The sequence below is a fragment of the Lacerta agilis genome, chromosome 3, assembly GCF_009819535.1.
Source record: "Lacerta agilis isolate rLacAgi1 chromosome 3, rLacAgi1.pri, whole genome shotgun sequence".
In the NCBI taxonomy this organism is placed as follows: Eukaryota; Metazoa; Chordata; class Lepidosauria; order Squamata; family Lacertidae; genus Lacerta; species Lacerta agilis.
Window position 1 is genome coordinate 100,671,023 of NC_046314.1, and position 25,415 is coordinate 100,696,437.

Sequence of the window (25,415 nt, forward strand, 5' to 3'; positions counted from 1 at the left end):
TAATCCACTTGTACATTCCTCAAATCATGTTTTAGCAAATGAACTGGATTTGAATCATCCTAATTAGCTGTTTGTGGGGATGGCTGGATACCATCTCGAAAAGTATTATTGTAGGACTTGTTAATACTCCTTTGAAACAAAACAAATGGACATAATCTAGTTTTGGAATAACTGCAATCTTAGGAAGGGACAAATATGCTGCTTCCATTTGGATCATATTTTGAAGGCATGGGAAATTGTCAATGGACAATTAGGGATCTCCCAAGCATTCCAGCTAGCTCTTCCCACACAAACAACATTCCCAACACATTTGGGAAATACCATTTTATTGGTTTTAAGATGAAAAGGACATGCCCCTCTGTTATTATAGGTCTCAAGAGGTTTTTACCTGATAATCTGGTTTAGTAAAGTAATCCAGATTTGCAATGTGATCCAGAAAAAGGTGGAACTCGGAAGGCATATGTTTTAGCAGCATTCGATGTTCGTATTTCTCTTTAATCATACCAACTTGCTCCTGCAAAGAAAAAATACCATCACACAACATTGCACTACACATAACATGAAACTTCAGGAAGATAAAATGACCAAGAAAATGGAGGGTCTTATTCAGTCACTGACTGAGTTCTCTACCTTATCTTTTATCTTGCGCCACGGAAGCTGACCAACTGCAAACTCCACCAGCATGTAAAAAAGGGACCACAGGTCATCATGTCGACCCATCTCCTGGAGAAAAATGGAAGTACAAAAATTAAGCTGCTGATAGTGTCTTCAGCTTTACAACTGAGCAGGTGACTGCTGCCCTATGATCCAGTTGATGAGAAATCCACTGCATGTACAATTAAGAGCAGGCACAAAAATGTAATGAAAATGATGTATAGGTGGTACTTAACACCGGTGAAATTGGCCTAAATGTATAGGATGAGGAAGAAACTATGTTGGAAGTGTGGAGAGAAAGATGGAGATTTTTTATCATGTGGTGGGAATGTGATCAAGTAAAACTATTTTGGGAAGTGGTCTACAATGAACTTAAAAAGATGTTTAGATATACCTTCCCAAAAAACCTGAGGCTTTTTTGCTGGGTTTGATGGGAGAAGAAATTGCAAAGATAGACCAAAGACTATTTATGTAAGCCACAACAGCGGCAATAACTTTATTAGCCCAAAGATGGAAATTGCAGGAACTACCAAAGATTGAGGAGTGGCAGACGAAGAATATGGGCTGTGTGGAACTGGCCAAGCTGACAGGCAGGATCCGGAACCAAGACGACCAAAAGTTTCAAAGAGATTGGAGTAAATTTATTGGGTATATGAATAATTATTGTAAAAATGTGAAGACGCTAGCGGGATTGATATAAATTCTGCAACGAAAAAACTGTAAATCTCAAAACTTTATAGACCATTGAGACAAGAGTTGATCATAAGGATATACAGGTAAAGGTCTGAAGTAGAGGATATAAAGTGCGACACAAAGATTTGAAAATTAAAAACCGGTTGAAGGGATGGAGGGAAGTCATGAGCTCAGCAGAGCAAAGAATTTATTTGTTTTGTTATTGGTATGCTGAAATATTGTGTTAAAAAAGAAATTTTAAAAAATACACATTAAATAAAAGAGCAGGCTCTCACAAGGTTAAAGATCAAGTAATGGTTTTCAAACCTTCTGTTTCTGGGGAACATTTTCTACATTGCGTTGTCCGTTGAGGAATTTCTGTATATCACTCATGGAACATCTTTACAAGAGGCTTCAGCAAAATTTGAATTACAGAGGCCCAAAGAGGTTGAGCCCAGAGATATTTTTTTTAAAGGCCACATGATATGACTAAAATTGGGAAGAGTCAAAGGGTAAGATTTATGGATTTCATTAAGTCCTCTCTACCGGTACCTATTTCCGCATTGCCTTGTAGCTTAGCATGTGGTCTATCTGCAGGCTGGACCCAAGAGTTTGCCCTAAAAGACACCAAAAGCTGTATGCTACAGGAAAGGATTAGTAGATGAAATGGAAGGGGTTAATCAGCTAACCTGTATATATTTACCTGAATGTATTGTTAGTCCAGAAGTATAAAAGTCCCTTTGTTAAGCTTTTCTGTATTAAACATCTCTGTAAAGCTGTGAACTTTGATCTGCATTGCATTTCTTTCTGGCAAGCTTTGCCTTACTAAGTGTCTGGAGATAACAGTAGACCTTGCACAGAGAGTAACTGTCCTTGTATAGAGAGGAATTGTCTAGGTCAAGAGATAGGATGGCCTTGCCGGAGTGCGCATGAACCAACTCAGGGCTAAATGTCCTTTTGCCTTATATGTACAACAGGAAATGTACAACAGGAAATGTTCCTTAAATGGACAAGGATGTACAAGAGCCAGAGCCAGAGAACTGTCTATAAGAACTGTCTGAAAATTGACTAGTTTTGTACTTGCTTGGCTGTACAAAACACCGCAGGTACCTCTGCATGCAGGAAATAAATCTTTCTCTCTCTGAAGCCAGTAGCCTCAGGTGTCTTTCTGCTTCCATGTTTTCTCACCGGGCGCAACCATGGGAACCCGTAGGGGCAAATAAGGCTCCAGACAAACTGTCAGAAATTGTGGAGGTGGGTTGACCAGTAAAATATTTTTCTAGGTATGCATCTCCCATGTGTTCTAATATTTTTGACACTTACTATGTATTAGCAGGCTATTAGCATGCAAGGTGCATGCCTTAGCATGAGACTAGCATGCTAATGTCATATGCAAAGAGGCCAACAACCATGGTAAGTGTTTTTAAACATGTAGTGTATGGAATGCTTACAATGGGGGTGGGAATACCAGGCCCTGGACCCAAATCTGGCCCTCCGTCCTCTCTGTCTGGCCCAGGGGGCTTTCCCCAGGCCACACCTCTTGTGTCACACACAAAATGAGTATTTTTGCCTGGCTCAGAGATGTCCTAAAACTCCAGTAAATACTTTTATAGAGCAGAGTATATGAGTGTGTAGAAACTACCCTACAATACAAAGGCTTTTACATTTATTGAACTGCCCACTGTTATCTGTGGTCTAATCCAACACTGGCATGTGGCCCCTAGAAGGCTGCATAGAAAGGACTGAAGCCCTCAGGCTGAGTAAGTCTATTCACCCCTGGGCCAGGAGCCGTCATTTCAAAAATAAACTAAAAGCAATTTAATCCTGTTTAATGACAAATTATGGAGGTCTTTGGCCACAGAGAAAAGATCTTGCAAGGTTGGATACAGTCTATGGGCTAACTATCCCTTCTGAGCAGCAATCACTATGAAGATGAACTCTATCCTATCTTTAGTGCCGTACTGTATAAAGTATTACCCTGGGAACCTTAGAGTTAAAAGGCATTTTAGAAATATAATGCAGAATGAAGCACAACTAATAATAACAATGTTCTGTATTTCTGAATCTCTCTTCCCCTGTTCCACAAACAGGTGATGTTGCAATGTCAGAACTACTTCTTACAACATAGATTCAGACACACTGCCTGAAACAATTTTCTTCCTTCAGGATTTTCCACTTTGCAGATGTAGGATGACTTCCTCTCCTCATGTCCATCAAAAGATAAAGTATAAATTGGGGGCATTGCAGAATAACCAAGTTATTATTGCTCTGAGCAAAAGGGAAGATGAAATTGCAGAGCAGAGATGTGAACATCATTTCACTCTGTGCAGCAGTACTGTCTTTAGTACGAAATATCATCTCTTTTACATCTTTCAGTGGGTAGCTTATTGAGTGCAAATGTAGCACAGTGACTAAAAGCTTGCTTCAGCCATGAATGCACTAGGTGACCCCAGGGCAAGCTATCCTATCTCAGTCTGCATTCTCCCCTTCTGCAATGTGGGGATAATCTTAAATACCCTGAACGTTCAAATAGTACTATAAAATGTTGGCAGTTCTTGGCAGAGCTTAACAAACAAGATAATGCTATTGTAGATAGAACATGAGAGTAAGATGGATTTTCTTTTGGACAAGGGGTCATTAAAAATTAGGAAGTGTGAAATGGATGGCACAGGCAACCAATTTTGGGTGGCATGAAAGAGCAGCATTTTTATATTTATTGTATTGTATATTACTGTTTTTTTACTGCCAGGGAGAGGCGCTGGTGATATTTTCTGCCTCAAGTACTAATCTAACTTGACTGACCTATGATACCATGCACCTTGATTTGGGGAGGGCAGGGTACCATTTGCTATTCTGTCTCAGCTACAACAGCTAACAAATGATACTGACCTGGTATTTAACTATATTCCACAGAGGAATCAGCAAGACTACTATTTCAAACTATGTATGATAAATCTATGCGCATATTGATGAACACCCAGCCCAAACCCCCTGGTGATCTCTCCCAGCAGCTTCATGTAGATGTTGAAAAGCATGGGGGAGAGAACAAAAGCATGGGGGAAGAGGACAGAACCCTGAAGCACCCCAAGGGTCTGAACACTCATCCCACACCACCATTTTCTGAACACGGCCCAGGAGGAAGGAGCGGAACCACTGTATAACAGTGCCCCCAGCTCCCAATCCCTCTAGGCGGTCCAGAAGGATGTTATGGTCAATGGTATCAAAAGCCGCTGAGATACAGCACACATAGTAGTGCTATGAGTTTGCAGACACCTTGTCTTCCAAAATGGCTCCAGCTTTTGCACTACCTGGCAGAATACTGAACAGGGCATTCTCCCACCTCCCCAAAAAGAAATACTCACTCTGTTTTTATGAGCATTCACTGAAGCATAGCGGACCGTTCCCCGGAAACCAGCAACATTACGAGGCTAATGGGAAAGATAATGAAAAACTAAACTTAAACATCAAACTTAAGAATTAGCAGAGCTGTTAATGTTTTATTTATCACTCAGGGCCATAAACCACTTTAATTACATTTGTTAACTTGAACTAAAAGTTGCTCCTTGAACAAACCCCTCAGTACAGTTAAAACATGACAGTGGAAAAGCCACTTGTACTTCACAGTACTTACAAGAGATCTAATTTGTTTGTTTGTTTGTTTAAAAAAAAAACCTTCTGCTAAGGATAAGCCCTCCCTAAAGGAGAATACTTCCATCTGGAGCGGACAGAGCTCAGTTTCATCTCTGTAGAAAACAGAAAACTAATGGTTTCAAGTCAATTAAACTTCAGAGCAAGTGAAAAGTCCAAAATGGTTTCTGTAATCCTTTAGGTGACTACAGAAAATGATCATGACATCTTCATCTTCCCTTTTAAAAAAACCCATCATTATAATTGCATAACGCAGGATGCTTCTGCCAACTGTTCCAATTAATTACCTTAATTCACATTGGCTTAGTTCACACATAACATTAAGCCATGGTTTAGTGAACTATTATTTATTAAACAATGGTTTGTTTCATCATCAACTCTACCCAGCAGATCTGAAGCAATGGCTTGTTGGCTTACTTAAATAAAAATAAACCTTGGTTTATTCTAACTGTGGCTTGGTATAATGTGCAAACAAGACACCCTTATTGAGTTATAAAAATATTTATATATCACCATGTCATAAAAATATATCAAACCATATAAAAGTTTAAAATATACATCAATTAACCGATTGTGGAAGGATGCATTCTTAATTACTTGATTGGCCTGGCGGAATAGAAAGGTTTTAAGCAGGCATTTTAAAAGTTGGCACAGAACCATGGTTCTTAACCATGGTTTGTTTGGCCATCCCACCCCAGACCCTCAACTAAAAATAAAATATGAGGCAAGAGCAACTATAAAACATGGTCAAGCTATGGAGAAAAAAGCCTTGGTTTGTTTGATCATCTGTGGGATAATTCATAGTTAACTTGTGGTTTGTTAAACAAACCTTGGCTTATAGTTACATTTGAACCAGGTCATTGTCAGGATCCTGCTCGTTGCCCATAAGCACTGGTTACCCACTGCACTGACTCATATCCCAGCTGTTATAAGCTCCATTGTAATTCCTCACCAAACTAGGAGATATAGGGTTCTGAATAGCCTATTTGAAATAGTAACCTTCTCCTTCCCACCATTAAGGACTATCACAAGAAGTCTTTTCCAGATAAATAAATTTCATAATTCAGGCTCAACTACTAAGCAAACAAAGCAAAAAAGGAAGTATTTTGCCCCCACTGGGTTTGAGAACAAAGAAGCATGTGCAAAGGAACGAACAATACAGATATTTTGTCATAACAGTTGAACCATCCCTTGCTGTTATGGTTAGGATTCCACCACTAAAAAAGCTTGGATTTCATGCTGTCTGCTTCAGAATGAAGTAATATTAATGGCTATAAACAGGAATTGTCATATTCTGTTCTCCCATAAGTAGTAAGACTCAAGTACAACAATGGGGGAGGCTGCCGTTAAGTTCCAAGTAATCCCCATCCAGGACAGTCCTGAGCCACTGCAATCTCAGAAAGACCTAGCACTTCAGCCCTATTGAGGTGTTCTCATCCCATATGTAATTAGGAAAAATGGGGATGACAGTTCTGCCACCACCCTCTCACCCTCTGTGAGCTGAAAGGAAGCAGGGAGGCTTTTCTGCCACAGTAGACTCCTCATGCAAGTTAGAACCCGTATTTGTTCCAGGATTCTGAATATTTTCAGGGAGCCTACAAGAACAGAACAGGCTCCCTGCTGCATGTGTTTGGTGGTTAACTTATGGAGGGTGACAAAGACGGCAATGGTGGTGGTGGAGTTAGCACATGTGGCCCACACAGAGACATACAATTCTCATTGTATGGGAGATCAGAACACCTGAATAGGACTTTTTTTGAACTCAGAATGCAGAAGACTCTTGGCCTGTACATCAAGAGTTGAGACATGTCCCAGTCCTGAAAAGCAAAAGAGTATATACCATCAAAAGCCAAAGCAAAAACAAAAGAACTCAGAACACTAATAATAATTAAAACAAGCAAGCACAAAATAAAGGGGGGTGGGGGAAAACCAAGAAGCATCATGATGGCTCACTCACAACTCATGGCTGAGATGGTTACAAGCAGCGGATGGGAAGCCAACGCATCAAATACAGTCTCAAAAAAGGAGCCCAAAAGAACTGTAAAACAAAGAGAAACCCAAAGAAAACCATGACAATAAAAATGCAAAATGGAGAGAAATAAAAACAGAAATGAATTTGAAATCAGGTCAACAATTTCACCATTATTATTATTATTATTATTAAATAATAATTATTAATTCCCTTCTCTTGCAGCACGTGCCTTGGCTTCACTGCTTAAATTATCTAAAGCTGGTCACTTTGCAGATACTTTATGCCTGGGTGGTACACAGTGGCTTAGACTTTGCAGCTTGATCTATGTGAGGTAGTACAGAACCTTCTGTCTTCAGGCAGAAAGAGCTGCAGTAAACGCCACATAATCTCCCCAACTCACATGCTCATTGACACTTTCTCAGCCTGAATTTATTGGCATCATTTCTTATTTCTGCCCTGTTGATTTTCACCATTGTGTCTTGACTGTTACTGCCTATGTCTCTGTCTGAACTGGGTATGGCTAAGTCTGTATTCTCAGGGACCACTCTATTCCACCCCCCTTAACAACCCCTATTTATCAATAACAGCCCTTACTGTATTTCCTGCTATCTCTCCCTGTCAACTCACCATCCCAATCTGTATTTTGGGAAGACTAGAGACACCTTTTAAAATACATTTAAGAGTGCATTATTAGAGTTGCCATTCTTTAGAATTCAACACACACAAAAACCCACACACACCACAGCATCTAAAAGGCAAAGACAGCAGCAATAGCTCAAGGGAGGTCACAATGGAATCCTTATTGGCAGTGTGAGTTTTCCAGCTTTGCAACTTACAAGGGAGATGTATAGATGAGTGAATCACACAGTGATTTAGCCATCAGAATTGTTCTTCCGTCCCCCCTACTTTAGGCAGATGCCCATATCTATCTTATTTCTACATGTGCTCACAGGCACATTAACCCATTTGGCCTTTATTTTGTAAAAACCTGATCTGGGAAATTGGGGGGGGGGACTTGGTGACATAAAGGATTCAGACAATCATGCCATACTTAGTCAGGTATGCTGCAAATTCACAGAACTATTGTTCCCAGAGTTTAAACCTGGCTATTAAAAACTAAGTTTGAACTGGCAAGGGCGGAGCAAGGGGGCGGTCTGCCCTGGGTACCGCCCTGGGGGGTGACACTCAGGGCGGCGCCCTGCCCCCGCGATCGGCAGCACAGCAACTTTTAAGGCTGCAGTGTGCGAATAGCAGCACAGCGTCTGTGCTGCTGTTCGCGCGCTGCAGCCTTAAAACTTGCCGTATCACCACATGGAAAGGGTGCCGGCCGCTCGCACAGTCCACCCAAGATGGCGGTCAGCACCCCTCCCGACCAGCACTCCTCCCGACCAACGGCATGGCACTGCAAGTTTTAAGGCTGCAGTGTGCAAACAGCAGCGCATGCTGCAGCCTTAAAACTTGCCGTGCCACCGCATGGTTGGGAGGGGTGCCGGCCGCTCGCGCCCACCACCTTGGGTGGACTGCGCATGTCCGCACATGCACAGTCCACTCGGGATGCTGTGCGTGTGCTGTGACATCAGGGCGCACACGCGCTAGGAAGCGGCACCCCGCCCCCAGGGAGGTGCCCCCGCGTTTTGGCCACCCTGGGCGGCAAAGCGGCTCCCTACGCCCCGGTGAACTGGCTACAGTGATGCCAGATGCCATTTCAAAAGCAGCCCCACCACTTTATAAATTTATGTTTCCTCATCCAGAAAGTTTGAAGAGGAAGCGCAATTCTTATTTTCAAATAATGTGATCAGTGGATTCTCAATTGCAGAAATAAAAAATGCCAATTTACCACTTCCCCTTTACAGTATCTCCTTAAAAAAAATCTCTCAAGATAGCAAATGTTGGTGACTACACTCAAGTTGTATCTATTCTGTATTAAATGCAATTATCTCCACTGAGAGACTTAACATTTGTGGCATTTTGTTTTAAACACAATTTCTTAGGACCAGTTAACTAACACACCTGCTTCAGAAGCCAGTGCAGGGTGGGCTAAAGTAAATGAACACATATAGAGCTCTGATATAGAGAGTAAGGACAGTTTTCTAAAATATACAATAGTGTGTGTGAAATAGGATGGTATCCTTGAAGTGATAATTAGCAGTATTACAAGTACATAAAAGTGTCCCTATTTTCATCTGTGAAGCATCAACACTATGCTGTTCCTCAGGGAACTGAAAATATATTTTCCCACAACAACTGACTTTCACACCAGTGGTCAAGTTCCATAATAAAGTTGGTGACATTTTGCAGTTCGGTTTTCATCACTTCATGAGCTCGAGCGTAATGGGGTCATAACAAACAAAATCTGAGAGAAAGGTGTAAACGCAGCGTGTAGCATCTATCTTGACTTAAACTCTTGAAACCTTTTGTTTCTGTTTGTATCACAGTACAGGCAACTTCTCTGCCACATCTTTATTAGCCTTTGGTTGGGCTGCCGGCATAAGATAACACTGCACTAGCATTGGCCATTCTGGTTGTAGACAATGAGCATTTAAGCACGGAATCACAATGTGTTGCATTTTAGATTCCTGCATTATTCATGCAATATTCTTAATTGTATGCAACAATGCACTGATGTCTAACCTAAGTCACTCAGCTATGCCCCAATCAGATGCAGCACTCACGAGGCTATTTTATTAAAACACTTCTGCTCCAATACATATTTCAAAATGTAGCAATAGTTGCACTAAGATTAGAAAATGCCTGTATCAGCAACTGCATTTTAAGTATTTTCACTGATGTGCCAATTTTAGATGGAACCTGATCATGTAACAATTAAAAACATAATCTTCTTTAATTTGGGTTTTGGTTTCTGCTGATTTCAACTTTCAAACCTGATCAGGCATTCTCTTTCCTAATATTCTGCCTCAGCCATACAGATACACACAGACACAAAACTGCACTTACAAATACATACAATGTCCCCAGTCAAGCATTGCAAACTACTGCAGTGCGGTCTGAATCACGAGGAGACAGAGCTCTAATCAATGGTCTAGGGCTGACTCAGCAGAAGCAGCAGCATGCAAAACACAGCAGCGCATTGCCAATTCATGCAAACAGAAGAAGCTTGCCATGACAAAAATGCTGCTTTCCCCTTGCCATTCCATGAAAGATAAAGCAGCAAAGATGCATTCAGCAGAGAGCTTCAAGGGGATAGGACAGTTGTGCTAATAATAGAAGTGTGGGTCAGAGAACCAGAGTTTGCACTGTGAGAAAAGCATTATGAATTAAAGGCTACTGAATTGCTCGCAACAGTAAAACTAATTCCTATATTCAGGCATCTGGTTGACAACATGAATTCAGAATGAAAGCCTAGTATGGTAGAGCACATTGCTAAACGTATGCATGATGACAAATATTTAGAAGCATTTTCACATCACTACTTAACAAGGTAAACTTTGTTTGAATGGATAATATCTGTATAACAGATAAAGTAGGCATATTTTGCTGAACCACAATTTCATGCTACCCTATATGTAAGCAGAAGAACATTACAGCAAACCAATACATTCCAACTTATAAGAGGGCTGTTTCTTTTGAATTACAGTAATTCTTTGTGTTTATTTAGAATTGCAACCCTGAACCCATTGCTACAGAACCAGTACCCTCATTGCCCATTTTCTTCAAAGGAGAAAAGTAGAATAGTTGGGAGGGGGTCCATTAAAGGCAACTGATAGAACCATTATTACAGATAAATAAGCCTTTTAATTTACTCATGCTCTAATCTAGTTGAAGGGCAAGCCATAAAATATTGCAAAAATGGCCCTCCCTAAAGTTTCAGCTCTTCTGATTTATGCCTCAATCATGTAAAGGAAGCATGGCTTTACAGGCTACATGACTTGCATTTAAAATCTGTAACATGTTTAAGTACCCTCTATCTTAAGTAATTGGTTCCGGACAATGAACAATGTGACTATTAACTACTGAAGAAGCAGAAGCAGAAGCAGAAGAAGAAGCAACATTGTGGCATTTTGCTAACTGCAACCTTCATCAAATGTGCAAAGTAAACTCCAAAGGTGGTATGCAAGTGGGTTGAGGTACACTTGGCGGAAAAACCATTAGCAAATTACATTACAGTACAAATATACAGCAATGTCCTGCACAGGAGCTGGACTTCCATTATACTTTCCTTTCAAACCCACAATCTACCTGTCCACTTTCCAGCAGGACAACTAAGAGGGCAAATGAGAGCTTGACCATCATTTTGATTAGTCAGGGTGGGACTCCCCCATTTAGCAGCCAACTATTCGAACTGATGTTATAGAAGAAAGAGTACTAACTGGGTGTTCTGCTCTGCACTCTGGTATCTACCAAGTAGGGTGACCTGATGCTGGGCTCTGTGAGGTTTGCTGTGGACAAGGTCATGTGCTAGGTGGACTATCTTTAAACAGTATAGAAAGATTGAGCTCCATTACAAAGCTTTGTGTCAGAGGAACAGTAACTACCTGGGAATCTGTTGATGCAGCCTAGAGTAGCAGTGACTTTTTTTTTCTTTTTTGCTGCAGCAGCACACTGTTCCCTCATGCTAAGCTTGTGGTCTACTAAGACCCCGGATCTTTTTCACATATAGTACCAGAAAGAGGCAGTGGAGGATAGGGGTGCCTGGCGTGCTCTGGTCCATGGGGTCACGAAGAGTCGGACACGACTGAACGACTGAACAACAACAACAACAAAGTACCAGAAAGTCAGATGCCCCCCCCATTCATATATTTGTGCAGCTGATTCTGCCTAAGGGTAGAACCTTACATTTGTCCCTATTGAAATTCATTTTATTAGTTTGGGCCCAGTTCTCCAATCTGTTACAGACATTTTCAATCCCGATTCCGCCTTTGTGGCAACAGTTATCCTTCCTAGTTTGTTGTCATCTGCAAATGTGATGATCATCCCCTCAATTCCTTTGAAGTTTACTGTGTCTTTTACCATTATTCATCTGTTGTATGTCCATAGTTACCATAGTATTCAAGTCAATTGGATACTTTATAGACATTGAACAACAGCAGGCCCAGGACAGAACCCTGCTTGTAACTTTATTCCAGGATGATGAGGAAGCATTAGTGAACACTCTTTGGGTTCAGTCAGTCAACCAGCTACTAATCCATCTAAAAATTACCTCATTCAACTCACATCTTACCAGCTTCCTTACAAGAATATCATGGGGGGACTTTGTCAGAAGCCTTACTGAAATCAAAATACACTATATCCATTCTCCTGATCCACCAAGCTTGTAGCTCTATCAAAAAAAGAAATGAAATTCATCTGGCAAGACATGTTTTTGAGAAACCTATGCTGGGTCTTAGTAATCACATCATCCATTTCTAAGTGGTCATAGACCAACTGTTGAATTATCTGTTCTAGGACCTTTCCTGGTATTGATGTCAAGCTCACCAGTCAGTAATGACCATGGTCTTCTTTTTTCCCTTTTTGAAGAAGGGGACAACATTTGCCTGCCTCTCGTCTGCAGGGACCTTACCTATTCTCCAGGAATTCTCAAGATTACAAAGACTGATAAGCTCCTTTAGTACCCTTGGGTGCAGCTCATCAGGCCCTGGAGATTTGAATCCACACTAAGTACCTAGGTGTACTCTAACCACCTTTTTCCTATCTTGGGCTGCAGCTCCCTCCTTGCATCACTTATTATGTTATCACCAGGTTGCACACTGCTTCTCTTTTGGGTAAAAAGAGATAGAAAGCAAGTGTGGAGCAGTTCCACTTTCTCTCTTGTCATCCAGTAGCATTTCTCCATGAAGAAGGACTTGTTTGTCCTTCCTCCTGCTTCGAACACAGCCAAAGAAACCTTTATTATTAATTTTAACCTCTTTTTCAAGCCTAAACTCATTCTGAGCTTTGGCCTGCCTGACCTGCTCTCTGCAACTGTTGGATACTCTTGTATATTCTTCCTTCGTCATTTCCCCTTTCCCCCCATTTCTTACATGTGCCCTTCTTAAATCTCAGTTCATCTGTAAGCTCCTTATGCAGCCATCAGAAGTTGGGCAGCTTGCATAAGTCTATGGCTGACAGCAACTGAGTCATGAAATGAAGATGTCAGGTTTTTAAAAAGGACAAGGGCGGAGGAGAACAGGAATTAGACTGCTTGAGTCCTTAAGGCCTTATACTTATAGCATCCAGGAGGAGAGCACTGGGTGGGTGGGAGATGCATGCAATGCCATTTTTTAAAAAATAACCCTTTAACCCTGTATTGCATAGTGGGAAAAGGATGAGAAAGAAACAAGTTCTGTGCAAGCAAGCCTCAAAATAGTTCTATGAAGCTTATTTTCCAGGCTGCCTAGAGCACAGAAGAGTAGTGCTCCTGGTTAGGTGTTGGGGATGCGCTGCAACATTTGTTGCAGGCTGCACTTATTTGCCTTATTATAATCCACATTCCATACATGGTATCCTTTTATTAATACCTTAGTATTATGAACTATGGTGCAATCAATGGATATCAGTCTACATACTTTATTTTAATATTTATTCATTTTCCCACTGATCTGGTGGCAATGTTAATCTCTCTGAGGTAATCACAGAGCATGCAGATACAAGACAGCCTAGAGTCAGAAAGAAAACATCTTAAACACCGGGAAAACTGTGGACCACATGGAGTGAGATAGGAGAGTGCTGATTCTTACATGCTTCTGATAGACTTCAAATTATCAGGATCAGCTTATTGAGAAAAACATTGCCCTCCTCTCAACTTTGACCATACAGAGCTCCTCCATGTTCACAAAAGGCCCCTGCAAGGAAGCATCTTGCAGGCAAGAAACATCATTATGTGCCTCAGAGCACCAGTGACCGAGGATGCTGATAATGCTGAAACCATAAAGAAGGAAGGTGGAAAAGGCCACAGGATGAAAACAAAATGTTTGTTTGTTTGTTTGTTTTAAAAGAGAACACTTCAAAATGGAGAAAATTAGCTCCAAAATAACATACCCCCCCAACTTTCCAACTTCCCACACCAGACGTGTTTAAAAAATGGGAGCTTCAGGAAAAGTAAACTAATGAAACCATGTGAACTTCTTAAAACAACACTTCTCCTTCCTTTGCTTTTGAGCCAAGACACTGAGCAACAAGCACATGTATACCTTACAGCGAAGGGTGGGTAATAAATGAAAATAATAATAATAATAATAATAATAATAATAATAATAATAATAATAATAATAATAATAATAGAAAAACTATGTTTTCAAAAGAAATAGTCTCTCTGTTACAACAGGGAGAACCTGATAGGTTCAGTTTCTATCCCATCAAGTGTACCTGCCCAACCAGCATCAACAGTATTGTGATAATGAATTAACATAATCAGGATTTGTTTTAAATATTTATAATCCCCCCCCTAGAAATGAAAAAAAGCATCACTTACAGGCCGGACTTCACCGTTGGTATTGGTATACTGTCGAGCCAGACCAAAATCTAACATATAACATTTTCTGTAGGTTGAGGGGAGGCGTCCCATGGCAAAGTTGGACTAGAGAAAAACAGAAGGATAGGAAGAGTTTGGGGGAAATATGTATTTTTCACATGTAATAAGAGAGATCATATCAGTTATTAATATAATTATGCTTAAAGTTATCAGCCACTTGCTCCAAGGGCATGTGCAGCCCCAGCTACTAATCAACCCTGTTTTCTAGCTTAAGATTGCTTCAATAATTGCAGCTCATCCCAAAATTCTGTAGCTTCCCCTGGCTTACATCCTCTGAAAACCAGTTTCATTTTCATCTTACCTTTAGACAGTGTCTGCAGTAATCTATATGTTCAGCACAAAAAAACTGATTGTTTAACACTTGCCTAGTAAAGTTTTTCCTTTATCAAAACAAAGAAAAAATAACACAACATGACCTAAATTGCTTTGAAGTTGAAGCACGGTGGACCAAGGCCTCCCACTCAACCCACATGAATTGAAATTTACTTAGCACACTCAGCCGGAACTCCCCGGGCTGTGCAGAGCGATGATCGTGTTGCTGCGGCAATTATGTTGGCATTGCGATTGTGGCGGTGGGTGCTCAACAACTTTAGGTGGGTTTTCAGCAAGTTCCACCACCAATTGTTGCTGCCTTCTGGACCTCCCATGGAGGAGGTACATGAAGAAGGGCCCTCAGATGATTGCAGGACTTAGGTTGGTTCATATGGGAAAAGGAGGTCATTGAGGTATTGCAGTCCTGAACCATTTAAGGCTTTATAGGTCAAAACCAGCACCTTTCTTAGTATGATTATTGTTATTGATTATTATTATTATTATTATTATTATTATTATTATTATTATTATTATTATTCCTCTTACTATTGTCCTGTATTAAATTTATATACTGCCCTTCATATAAAGCTCCCAGGGCGGTTCACAACAGAAAAATATAAAATGAGAAAACAAAATACAGAATAAAACAAAAACATAAACAAACCAATGACACCGCCCGCCCCCACCCCCAACACGTTTAAAAAGCCATAGAATGTTAATCAGCCAGATGCCTGGTTGAAGAGAAACATTTTTGCCTGGCGTCTGAAGATATGTAATGAAAGTACCAGGCAAACCTGCCTGGGGAAAGCATTCCACAAATGGGAAGCTACCATAGAAAAGGCCCATTATTGTGTTGCCACCCTCCAGACCTCTCATGGAGGCGGTACACAAATAAGGGCCTCAGAGGATGATCACAGGGCACAGGTTGGTTCATATGGGGAGAGACTGTCCTTGGGATATCATGGTTCTGAGCCATTTAGGGCTTTACTGTATAGGTTAAAAATAGCACTTTGAATTGGGCTCGGAAACTACTCAGCAGCCAGTACAGTTGGGCCAAGTTTGGTGTAATATGCTCAAACCATCTTGCCACGGTGAGGAAGCTGGCTGCCAAATTCTGCACCAGCTGAAGTTTCCAGACCACCTTCAGTTTCTTTTTAAAACAGGTGGGATACAAGTTTTAAATATAAATTTAAATAAATAAATAAATGCCAACTGCTTTGAGACAGGGTAATGTATCGCTAGCACTGGATCAAAGTGGTCTCAGTGTAGAACTTACACTTGGGTTTTATCTCTGCTATCTGGGAAACCCTCTGGCATACTGATATATTGAACCAGCAACAGTTTCCCCCCAGTTTAAAAGAATCTAAGAATCATAGGGAGTCTGCAAGGGAGTCCTGGACATCCTCATACAATTACTGTTCCCGGTATTCTTTGGAAAGAAATAATTCTTAAACCAATTAATGAAATCTGCAATGAAACTCCTAACCTTCTCACATTGCCTCCTTCTGTACACTATTTGCAAAGTGAAAATTATCAAAGTCTATTAAGCTGGTGGCCATGCATTTGACTGAGACATGGACCTTGCTATTCACAAGTTATATGCACCGAATGGCTACCACCCTGCCCAAATCAAACCTCATATAGTAAAAGGAAGGAATCAAACCCCCCTGAGGAACAGCACTGTATCAACTGGATGGCTGCCATTTTTCCCCCAATTACAGGGATAACTATGCTCACTTAATAGTAAAGTTATTGGATAAAATAACAGCATCAACAACAGGAAATGCAAAATCTGTAAGTAGGGAAAACAAGGTCATCGCAAACTACTCACAGGCTTGATGTCTCGGTGCAAAAATCCCACTGAATGAATGGCTTCTATAGATTCTAGAATCTGTTTGCCTAATCGGAGGGTTGTGCTCAGTGTAAAAGTTCCCCGTGGCTGGCTTCTTCTGAGGTCTGCAAGATTCCGGCCCTGAAAGAGGTGTATACTGGTTTTATAGCACTAATTTTCCAGCATCAGTTACAACACAATAGCTTAATACAATCTACGGCAAAAATTGGGGGGGGGGAGAATATCCTCTCTGTTCAGGCTTGGCATTCTTTTAGTAGCCCACATTATTGTGCATTCTGGAAAAGTGGAGGCCACAACTAGGCATGCTGTGATCAAATTTCCTGCTGTTTTTTGTCTCTATCAAAGCTCAATAGAAACTTGGTATAGGGAGGAATCTGATCAGGACAGTGGCATTTGGTAAACACTTCCTCTCCTTCTGCATTACACCCACTGTTTTCTTGATTGAAATCACACTAAAAAAAAAATCTGCTGTTTGCTAACTGGGAGTGAGAATATATAGGTAGATGCTTGAAAAAATAATAATGCAAGAGATCTTGTCCCTAGCTCTCTCACATCAAACATCTGTCTAAGTTCGGCTTTAGGAAAGTCTCCCAAAATGCTTTGCCAAGGGGCACATGAATACCAAGGCTAGCAAATAAAGTGAGCTTCAAAATGGGATTAGACCAGGGATCAGCAAACTTTTTCAGCAGGGGACGGTCCACTGTCCCTCAGACCTTGGGGGGGGGGACTATATATATATATATATAGTTGGGAGGTGTGATGAACGAATTCCTATGCCCCACAAATAACCCAGAGATGCATTTTAAATAACAGCACACATTCTACTCATGTAAAAACACCAGGCAGACCCCACAAAGAACCCAGAGATGCATTTTAAATAAAAGGACACATTCTACTCATGTAAAAAAATGCTGATTCCCAGATCGTCCATGGGCCGGATTTAGAAGGCGGTTGGGCTGGATCCAGCCGCTGGGCCTTAGTTTGCCTACCCATGGATTAGACTAATTAGTGGAGGATAAGGTCATCAATGGCTACTAGTCAGGGTGGCTATATATAACGCTGAATATCACAGGCAGGTAAAGGTACCCCTGACAGTTAAGTCCAGTCGCGAACGACTCTGGGGTTGCGGCGCTCATCTCACTTTACTGGCCGAGGGAGCTGGTATTTGTCCGCAGACAGCTTCCAGGTCATGTGGCCAGCATGACTAAGCCGCTTCTGGCGAACCAGAGCAGCGCACGGAAACACCATTTACCTTCCCGCTGGAGCGGTACCTATTTATCTACTTGTACTTTGATGTGCTTTCAAACTGCTAGGTGGGCAGAAGCTTTGTCCGAACAATGGGAGCTCAGCCCGTCACGGGGATTCAAACCGCCAACCTTCTGATCAGCAAGCCCTAGGCTCAGTGGTTTAGACCACAGCGCCTCCAAATACCACTTACCAGGGAACATCATTTATTTATTTACTTACTTATTTACTTACTTACTTATTTATACCCCGCCCAAGTTAATCAATCACAAACAATCAATCATGTTCTTTATGAGGAGCATAAGTAATAAAGCAATGCCAGCTTCATCTTTGCCTATCATTAGATTTCACTGTGCTTCAACCTATTTTGATAGGTTTTCCATTATGGCAAGCGACCATATTTCTTGGTACTACTTCACCTGTTCTGCCCCACTTTTTAGCAATTGTTAATGTGGCTGCAAGAAACAAGATGACCGAGAGTCCCTTATGCAAAACTTATTTCCCTGTTATATTCAAAGAAGGGTAGGAGAGAGTGTGTTGGATCGGGTTGATGTATTTGACCAGTTCTTAATCCAATTTCATGGAAAACTAGTTCCCAACCCCTTTTTAATTGCAGCACAAGTCCCCCACATGTGAAAGCCATTGCCTGTCACCCTATATCCTGACCAACACATGGGCTGCAGGAGTCCAAGATCCTGTTCAGGGTGTGGGGAATCAGGTACCAGGTATCTGGTGGAATGGAACTCCACAATCCAGCTTTCAAAGTCTCTTGATTTTACTCTACCCTAACTCTCTTTGCCCCAACTTCTGCCATCTCCTTTCTGAATATTGTCACTTCTGGGATTGTAGGCAACTTTCCTCCCTTCATCTTTAATCAGTACCATATTTATGCTGTCAGTTACCCTTTCCTTAGTAATGGAGATTCTAACAAGCATGTATTTGACTCCTATCTTCCCATGCTTGGGGTCTCTCCCCATCACTGTCTTTCATGTTCAAATATGGACAGAATCTAACCAATGACCTTTCAATTGAAGTCTCTCCTTTTTGGCCATCAAAAATGATTCTGCTTACCAGCAGGAAAGTTTTCCATCCAGATATCTCCTTACTTAGCTATTACTTTTCATCTACATAACCAGGGACCGCCTAGTCACTAACTGATCACGTTTCAAGCTGGAATCTTAAATTGAAAAAATGCAACACACTTTTTTCCAGAAGTCATAATATTAACAAATAAGGCAAATCATAATGAATCTTCCAAAACATGCAGAATCTGGCAACAGTGATTTCTCCTCACTTGAACTCTCCATAAAAATGGCTGAATGCACTCTACAACCAAAGCTGATTCCATAAACAGAATCATCTATCCGATTTGGTACTTGGAACAAACAGACTCAGTTGTAAAAGCTCTGCTTAAAATTTCAGTTTCTAGCATAAGAAGTCTGACCATAAAGAGATACTCTGCATCCATATTCATGCTTAAAATTGCTGATACTCATTCCTCAGCAGGCAGAAAAGCTGTTGAAAATCTTTTCTGCAAACATACATGCAACCTGGTGAAAGAAGAAAAAGTATTTCCCATATAAGGAAAAGTTACAATTGCTGGGGGGGGGGGCTTTTTAGTTTAGAAGATAAGAAAGGTATGACAGAGGTGTATAAAATTATGGATGGTGCAGACATCTTCCTTCATACTACAACCCAGGGTCATTGAATAAAGCTGAAGAACAGACAAAAAGAAGTACTTCTTCAACGGGGCAGAGTTAAACTATGCAATTCAGTGGAAATGTCCTCCAAATTAAACAGGTTTAAAAGGGGATTAGACAAATCCATGGTGAATAAAGTTCTGAATGACTACTAGTCATGCTGGCTGTCTACTTCTGCCAGAATCAAGGATACAATGCCTCTGAATCCCAGTCACAGGGGAGCATCAGTGCTGTTGAGCTCTTATCCTGATAGTGGTTTACCCATTGTACTTAATTGTTCACCTGAGATGTTGTGAGCTACTTTGGGCACAATTTTGTGGGAAAGTGGCATACAAATAAACAGATGATGGTGATGATGAAATAAGCTCCTAGCTCAGATAGGCCATTGATCTGATCCAGTTGGGTTCTTCGTATATTTTTCTTTGCTCTCTATGAATTAATTTTATTTTTTGCCTTAAAGACTTTATCTTTTTAAATTAAATAGTGTCACCACTAGCTTGAATGCCTCTGCACTAGTTCACACACGAAGGTACTTTACAAAATCACTTAACCACTGAAAACTTCATGAATCCAGGAACTGTATCTATTGAAGAGCACTTGAATTTGAAAGGATATGAAACTTTTGTCTGGCTGCAAAAGAACCTGAAGATTATCTGACCATATATCTTGGTATCTGAAAGGTTAAAGGCCATTCCATCTGGCTCACAAGGATCCAGCAGCAGTTTGGTTGGAGATCCATCTGAGAGAGTCCTTTACGACCTGATTCCCTGGTTCTCTGCCTGACCCATTACCCCTTGCCTGCAAGAGTTTCAGTCTTATTTAAGGGTTGCTGCTGTTGCCTTGGCTGTTACAAAGGCAATTCCATTTTTTCCATAAATGAAATAAGTAGGAATATACCGGTACTCTCCAAGTTCCCAGAAGACAATCGTGAGGAAATTATAATATCAATATGCTATTTTCATATCATCCTGGAAATGTGCTAGCTACCTATTAATGTAAACCTGTAATGGAACAGAGTTACATTTACAGAAAGAATGAATCATAACATCTCCTTAGTAACTCCTTGCCTGCTCTACTTGAGTAACTCTTATGATTCTTGTAATCATAAACCAACATTCCTCTCATTCTTTTTCAGTTTACTAGCCTTGTGAAGCTTGTAATTTTTGTATATATCTCCATCTCACTGCATCATTCAGCAGGGTCTGTTAGGGGTAATTTGAAAAGGCTTGGAGCATTATTTACCATGCTGCTGGATTTGTGGAGACCTGTATTGTCATACTGAACAGAGAAAAGCAAGTGCATCTAAAAAAATCCCCACACACATGCTCAGGAATTCCTCGCACTGAAAATCAATAGGATTGTTTTATCAGTGCTCTCATAATAATTATTATTATGGATATCTCCAAACTGGGTGAAAGGGCACTAAAGGGCCCCTCTAAACGTCCCTTTTATTGTGCATTTATGATGATTTGTGCTCATGAAGGCAGCGATCATACATGATCCCTTTTCCCATACTATCTGTGCCAGGAAATGTTTTGAGATAGTCATACTGCTCCATTTCCAATCAGTGTATATCTTGCAATTCCTGCTAAAATCCTGTAACTTTTCATACCGCAAATGTTCAGGGGTTCTTAGTCCTGCTGTTGTTATGCTATAGCCCCACAAGACAACAATAATATGGTAGTACTGGGGAAGCATCACAGAACAACTAATCAAGCAGAGTAAATCCACCACCTGAATCTTCATTGGATGATTCCAGTATGAAGATTCAGGACAGACAAAATTAAGTATTTCTTCACACAGTGGCTTAGTGAAACTATGGAAATTGGTCGTACAATTTGTAGTGGTGGCCAACAACTTGGAAGGCTTTAAATGATTAGATACATTTGTGGAGAATAAAGCTATCAACTACTAGCTGCAATATCTATGTTCTACATGCAATGCTGGAATCACAAGTGCTGGGAATCAATAGTGTGCAGAGCACTGTGGCACTCAGGTCCAATTTGCAGGTTTCCTACAGGCATCTGGTTGGCCACTGTGAGAACAGGATGCTGGGCTAGATGGACCTTTGGCCTGATCCAGCAGTGCTCTTCTTATGCTCTTAAAACAACAGCTCCTATTAGGAACAGCCATGGCCCAGACCGACCAGACCAAGAGTTAGCCAAGGGCAATCTCAGACAAAATAATCTGTGTGTCCTTAAAAAATCAGGATGCTTTCAGTAATTCTTCACTCTCTCTCCCATTCTCTTCCACCCCTTAGCCAGGGGTAAAATGCCATTTGGATTTCCTGCCTCAGGCACTAATGTATCTTAGACCAGCTGTGGCCATGATGTTGTGAGAGCCCTGTGTTCAGTTCTGGCTGATACTTAGAAGGGATTTGGAGGAGAGCAACAATCATGCTAAAACGTGTAGAAATAAAGCCATATGAGTAAGAGATAATAGAAGTGAAAAAGGAATGAAGATGTCACCACTCAAATCTAAAAATAAAGTCTTTTTTACTCAGGAGTTCTTATTACAAAAACCCAGCAGAGCTTTTCATCATAGGCTATTAAGAGATGGCCTCAGGCTTCATCCCATCTTTCTCAAAACACCTTCCTCACATCACAGAAAATTTAAAGCCAGTCTCTGAAACATGCTATTAAAGCTCTGTAATCAAAAGAAGATTAAGGGAGCAAAATCAAAATTCCAAAATGAGCCAGCATTCGTACATCGTCAGCTTTCATATACCACTAAAACTCTCATTTTCAAGTCACAACCACAAAACATCTTTAGAAGTGCAACCTGAAACCTTTGCTCTGTCACAAAGGTTTTATGGTATGTTGTATTATTTATTTATTTAGGTGAGGTGGGAGGGGAAAGAATGCAGTCCTCTCTCCATCCCTAATTCAAAAAACAAACGGATCCAAATAATGGTAGAAAGCTATTATTTGTGGTTGCCCCTGAACCCATAACCCTCCTAGCACATATAAAAGACCAGGAAAGGGACCGGACTCTCCCTTTTGCACCAAACTGTGATTCATTTTCATCACTACAAAGGCCCTCCCAAAGTGAATGCAAGTGTGCACTTCCCCCAAATTTTAGAGAACTTTGGGGATGGGGTGGGGTTTATTTACAATCAAGTGTTAGAGACAGAGTCCTGTCACTTCAGACTATCTGCAGATATCAGTGTGATTTAAAATATATATATATATCTCCTCTCCCTCATGTCCTCTGGGGAGGCACCTGGAAGCAGTATGAGAGACTGAACACTTCTCAGTGTCTCCAAGACTGGGACAAAGTGAAATGCTGAGTCCTCCCCCCAAGGATGTCAGAGTAGGGAGATATTTCTCTTTCTTAAAGGTAAAGGTAAAGGTACCCCTGACCATCATGTCCAGTCGTGTCCGACTCTGGGGTTGCGGCGCTCATCTCGCTCTATAGGCCGAGGGAGCCGGTGTTTGTCCGCAGACAGCTTCTGGGTCATGTGGCCAGCATGACAAAGCCGCTTCTGGCAAACCAGGGCAGCGCACAGAAACACCGTTTACCTTCCCGCTGGAGCGGTCCCTATTTATCTACTTGCACTTTGAGGTGTTTTCGAACTGCTAGGTGGGCAGGAGCTGGGACCGAGCAACGGGAGCTCACCCTGTGGCAAGGATTTGAACCGCCAACCTTCTGATCAGCAAGCCCTAGGCTCTGTGGTTTAACCCACAGTGCCACCTTTCTTACCCAGCACAAAATAACCGCCCCCTCTGAATTCCCTGGAATGTGCTCTAGAAAAGGGAGAGATTTCTCACTTTGTGCTTCTCCTAATGACCACATTTGGGCACAAAATACCTAGTCAACGGTGTGGTGACCTACTAACTACATTTGTGGAACACCGGGGAAACAGAATACCAAAGAACTCACCTGAAGCTGCATGACAACATAGTTGAACTTCTCATTCCTTCCGCAGCCAATAAATCTGCAAACGTGATCTTTCCCTGCAAAGAGTAAAGACAGTAAATTAGTACCAGTGTATTTACATGAGTAAAAGCAAGGAGTACTAGATATTTCCATAAGCAACTCATACTTACATAAAATTTTGCTCGTGCCCTCTTTACAGTCAACTGTACATTCAAGTCCAGTAAAACTAAGTCTGTACTACCACAAAGGCTTAGTTGGCAATAAGCCCCCATAAACATAATAGAACATACTTCTGAGTAAATATACACAGAAAATGGGCTGCATGTAGAAATGTTGTGTATTGCTTATCTAATTTAATGCAAACACTCAAGAATCACATTTCCTCCACTTGTTAAAACTAACTGCTATAAAATGCACTGTAGAAAATAAATAGTTGTGATTTTCTCTGTGGTGGTCGTGGCGGGGTGCCCCAATAATAACATTAAAAACTAACAGTTTAGGAGTAAATCTCCTTTAAAATGAATGATAACTAAGAACTCATTTTTAACTTGCATTTTTAAACTTGCTTAATAAGTTTGAAAAAATTATTTCAAACATGCAGCTGCATCACTAAATAATTTACATCCCAGCATGTTGAAGGGGTAAATGATATCAGATCACCCACTGAAACTGGCTAGCTGTAAGGTCTGGGCAGAGAGAGAAAAGATATATCAAGTTCCCCTATGCACAACACCTGACTAACGAAATTCATTAGCACACCCAGTAATGATAGCCAGTGTCTTTGATAGCTTTTAAAACAGGTTTAGCCAAATCCACTGCCTATTAATGGCTATTACCATCACCACAAAATAGAACATCCATATCTGGAAGTTTAATCTTGCATAGCTGTGTATCTCAGAGAACTAGATGCTAAGGACACACACAGGGAATGGCTATCTTCATTATGCCCTGCTTGCAAGCTTCTTTTCTGGTTGCTCTCAGAAGCAAAATGTTGGATCATTGTCTAACCCAGCAGAGCAATCTATGAGACTTGAAACACTCTTTGTACGAGGGCTGCAGCAAGAGGAAATATTTAAAAAGAAATCCCAATCCACACAGTAAAAGAAATATGAGCTGCTCAGAAAGTTCAGTTCTCCTCTCAGATCATAAGAGCTGTCCTTGGTGCTATCAGCTACTCCTCTACTTATGTGAATGTTCCTAGCACAGTAACACTGGTTATATTTTACATAGTGCCAAAGTTCACTGCCCAAGTCTTTAGGACTGTCAGGGTAGCTTTTAATTCTTGCGCTATTGCCACTTTGCACTAATTCTATAGCATATAAGGTACACTTAGGACTCTGAAATGGCAACATCATGTTCTGGTTGACACCAAGTCTGCTGCTGCAACCTAAGAAGGCAGATTAAACAGGAAGTGAGTACAATTATTTTGGAGGGTGGGGAAGGAGATATTTACACTTAAACTTGTTTAAATGGTCAACCCCTCTCCCCAGGAAACCCAGGGGAATGTAGTTCTAAGGCTGAAGCTAGGAATCTTGAAACAGAGGATTCTTAGTATTCTCACCAAACTACAATTTACAAAATTCTTATTTGGGACAGTGCGGAGTCATGATAGCTAAAGTGGCATTAAACTGATGAAAGGTTGAAATGCACTAATGCACTAATATTATGTGTTTGGGGGTTCTTGGGTGGTGGTTGTTGTTTTGCCAGTAAGCACAACAAAAGAATGGAGAAGGTGGACAAGATATGAAAACACAAGCTCTAGAAACTTACATTTCCAAAACAACTTTACTTCTTACCTTGTAGCTTTTTTAGGACAGCCACCTCCATCTTGAGAACTTGCTTTGGCTGCTGCGCTGACTCCACCTTCAGGGCCACATTCTCACGGGTCAAAAGATCCATTGCCTCATAAATCTCTCCAAAGCCACCACCACCAATCTTCTTCAGCTAAACGGGAGAAGAAACATTATCATGCTTGACAGAATGGGTTTTCCCCTGACTGAGAAGAATAAAATT

The 25,415-nt window shown here is 41.0% G+C and overlaps 1 protein-coding gene across 7 annotated transcripts in view; it reads right to left on the bottom strand.

The window, feature by feature from the left end:
* Window positions 1-25,415, bottom strand: part of TTBK1 (tau tubulin kinase 1) — a 97,190-nt gene that overhangs the window by 36,201 nt on the left and 35,574 nt on the right. For 6 of the 7 annotated variants that reach the window (XM_033144927.1, XM_033144924.1, XM_033144923.1 and 3 more), the window contains 7 exons: window positions 25,199-25,346; window positions 23,406-23,479; window positions 16,558-16,698; window positions 14,355-14,459; window positions 4,689-4,754; window positions 631-723; window positions 389-514 (listed from right to left, as the gene is read on the bottom strand). In XM_033144927.1, the coding sequence (XP_033000818.1) occupies window positions 389-514; window positions 631-723; window positions 4,689-4,754; window positions 14,355-14,459; window positions 16,558-16,698; window positions 23,406-23,479; window positions 25,199-25,346 (753 nt within the window). Of the gene's footprint in view, window positions 1-388; window positions 515-630; window positions 724-4,688; window positions 4,755-6,931; window positions 6,976-14,354; window positions 14,460-16,557; window positions 16,699-23,405; window positions 23,480-25,198; window positions 25,347-25,415 lie in introns of those variants that run through there. The other variant, XM_033144929.1, reaches the window with a different exon arrangement.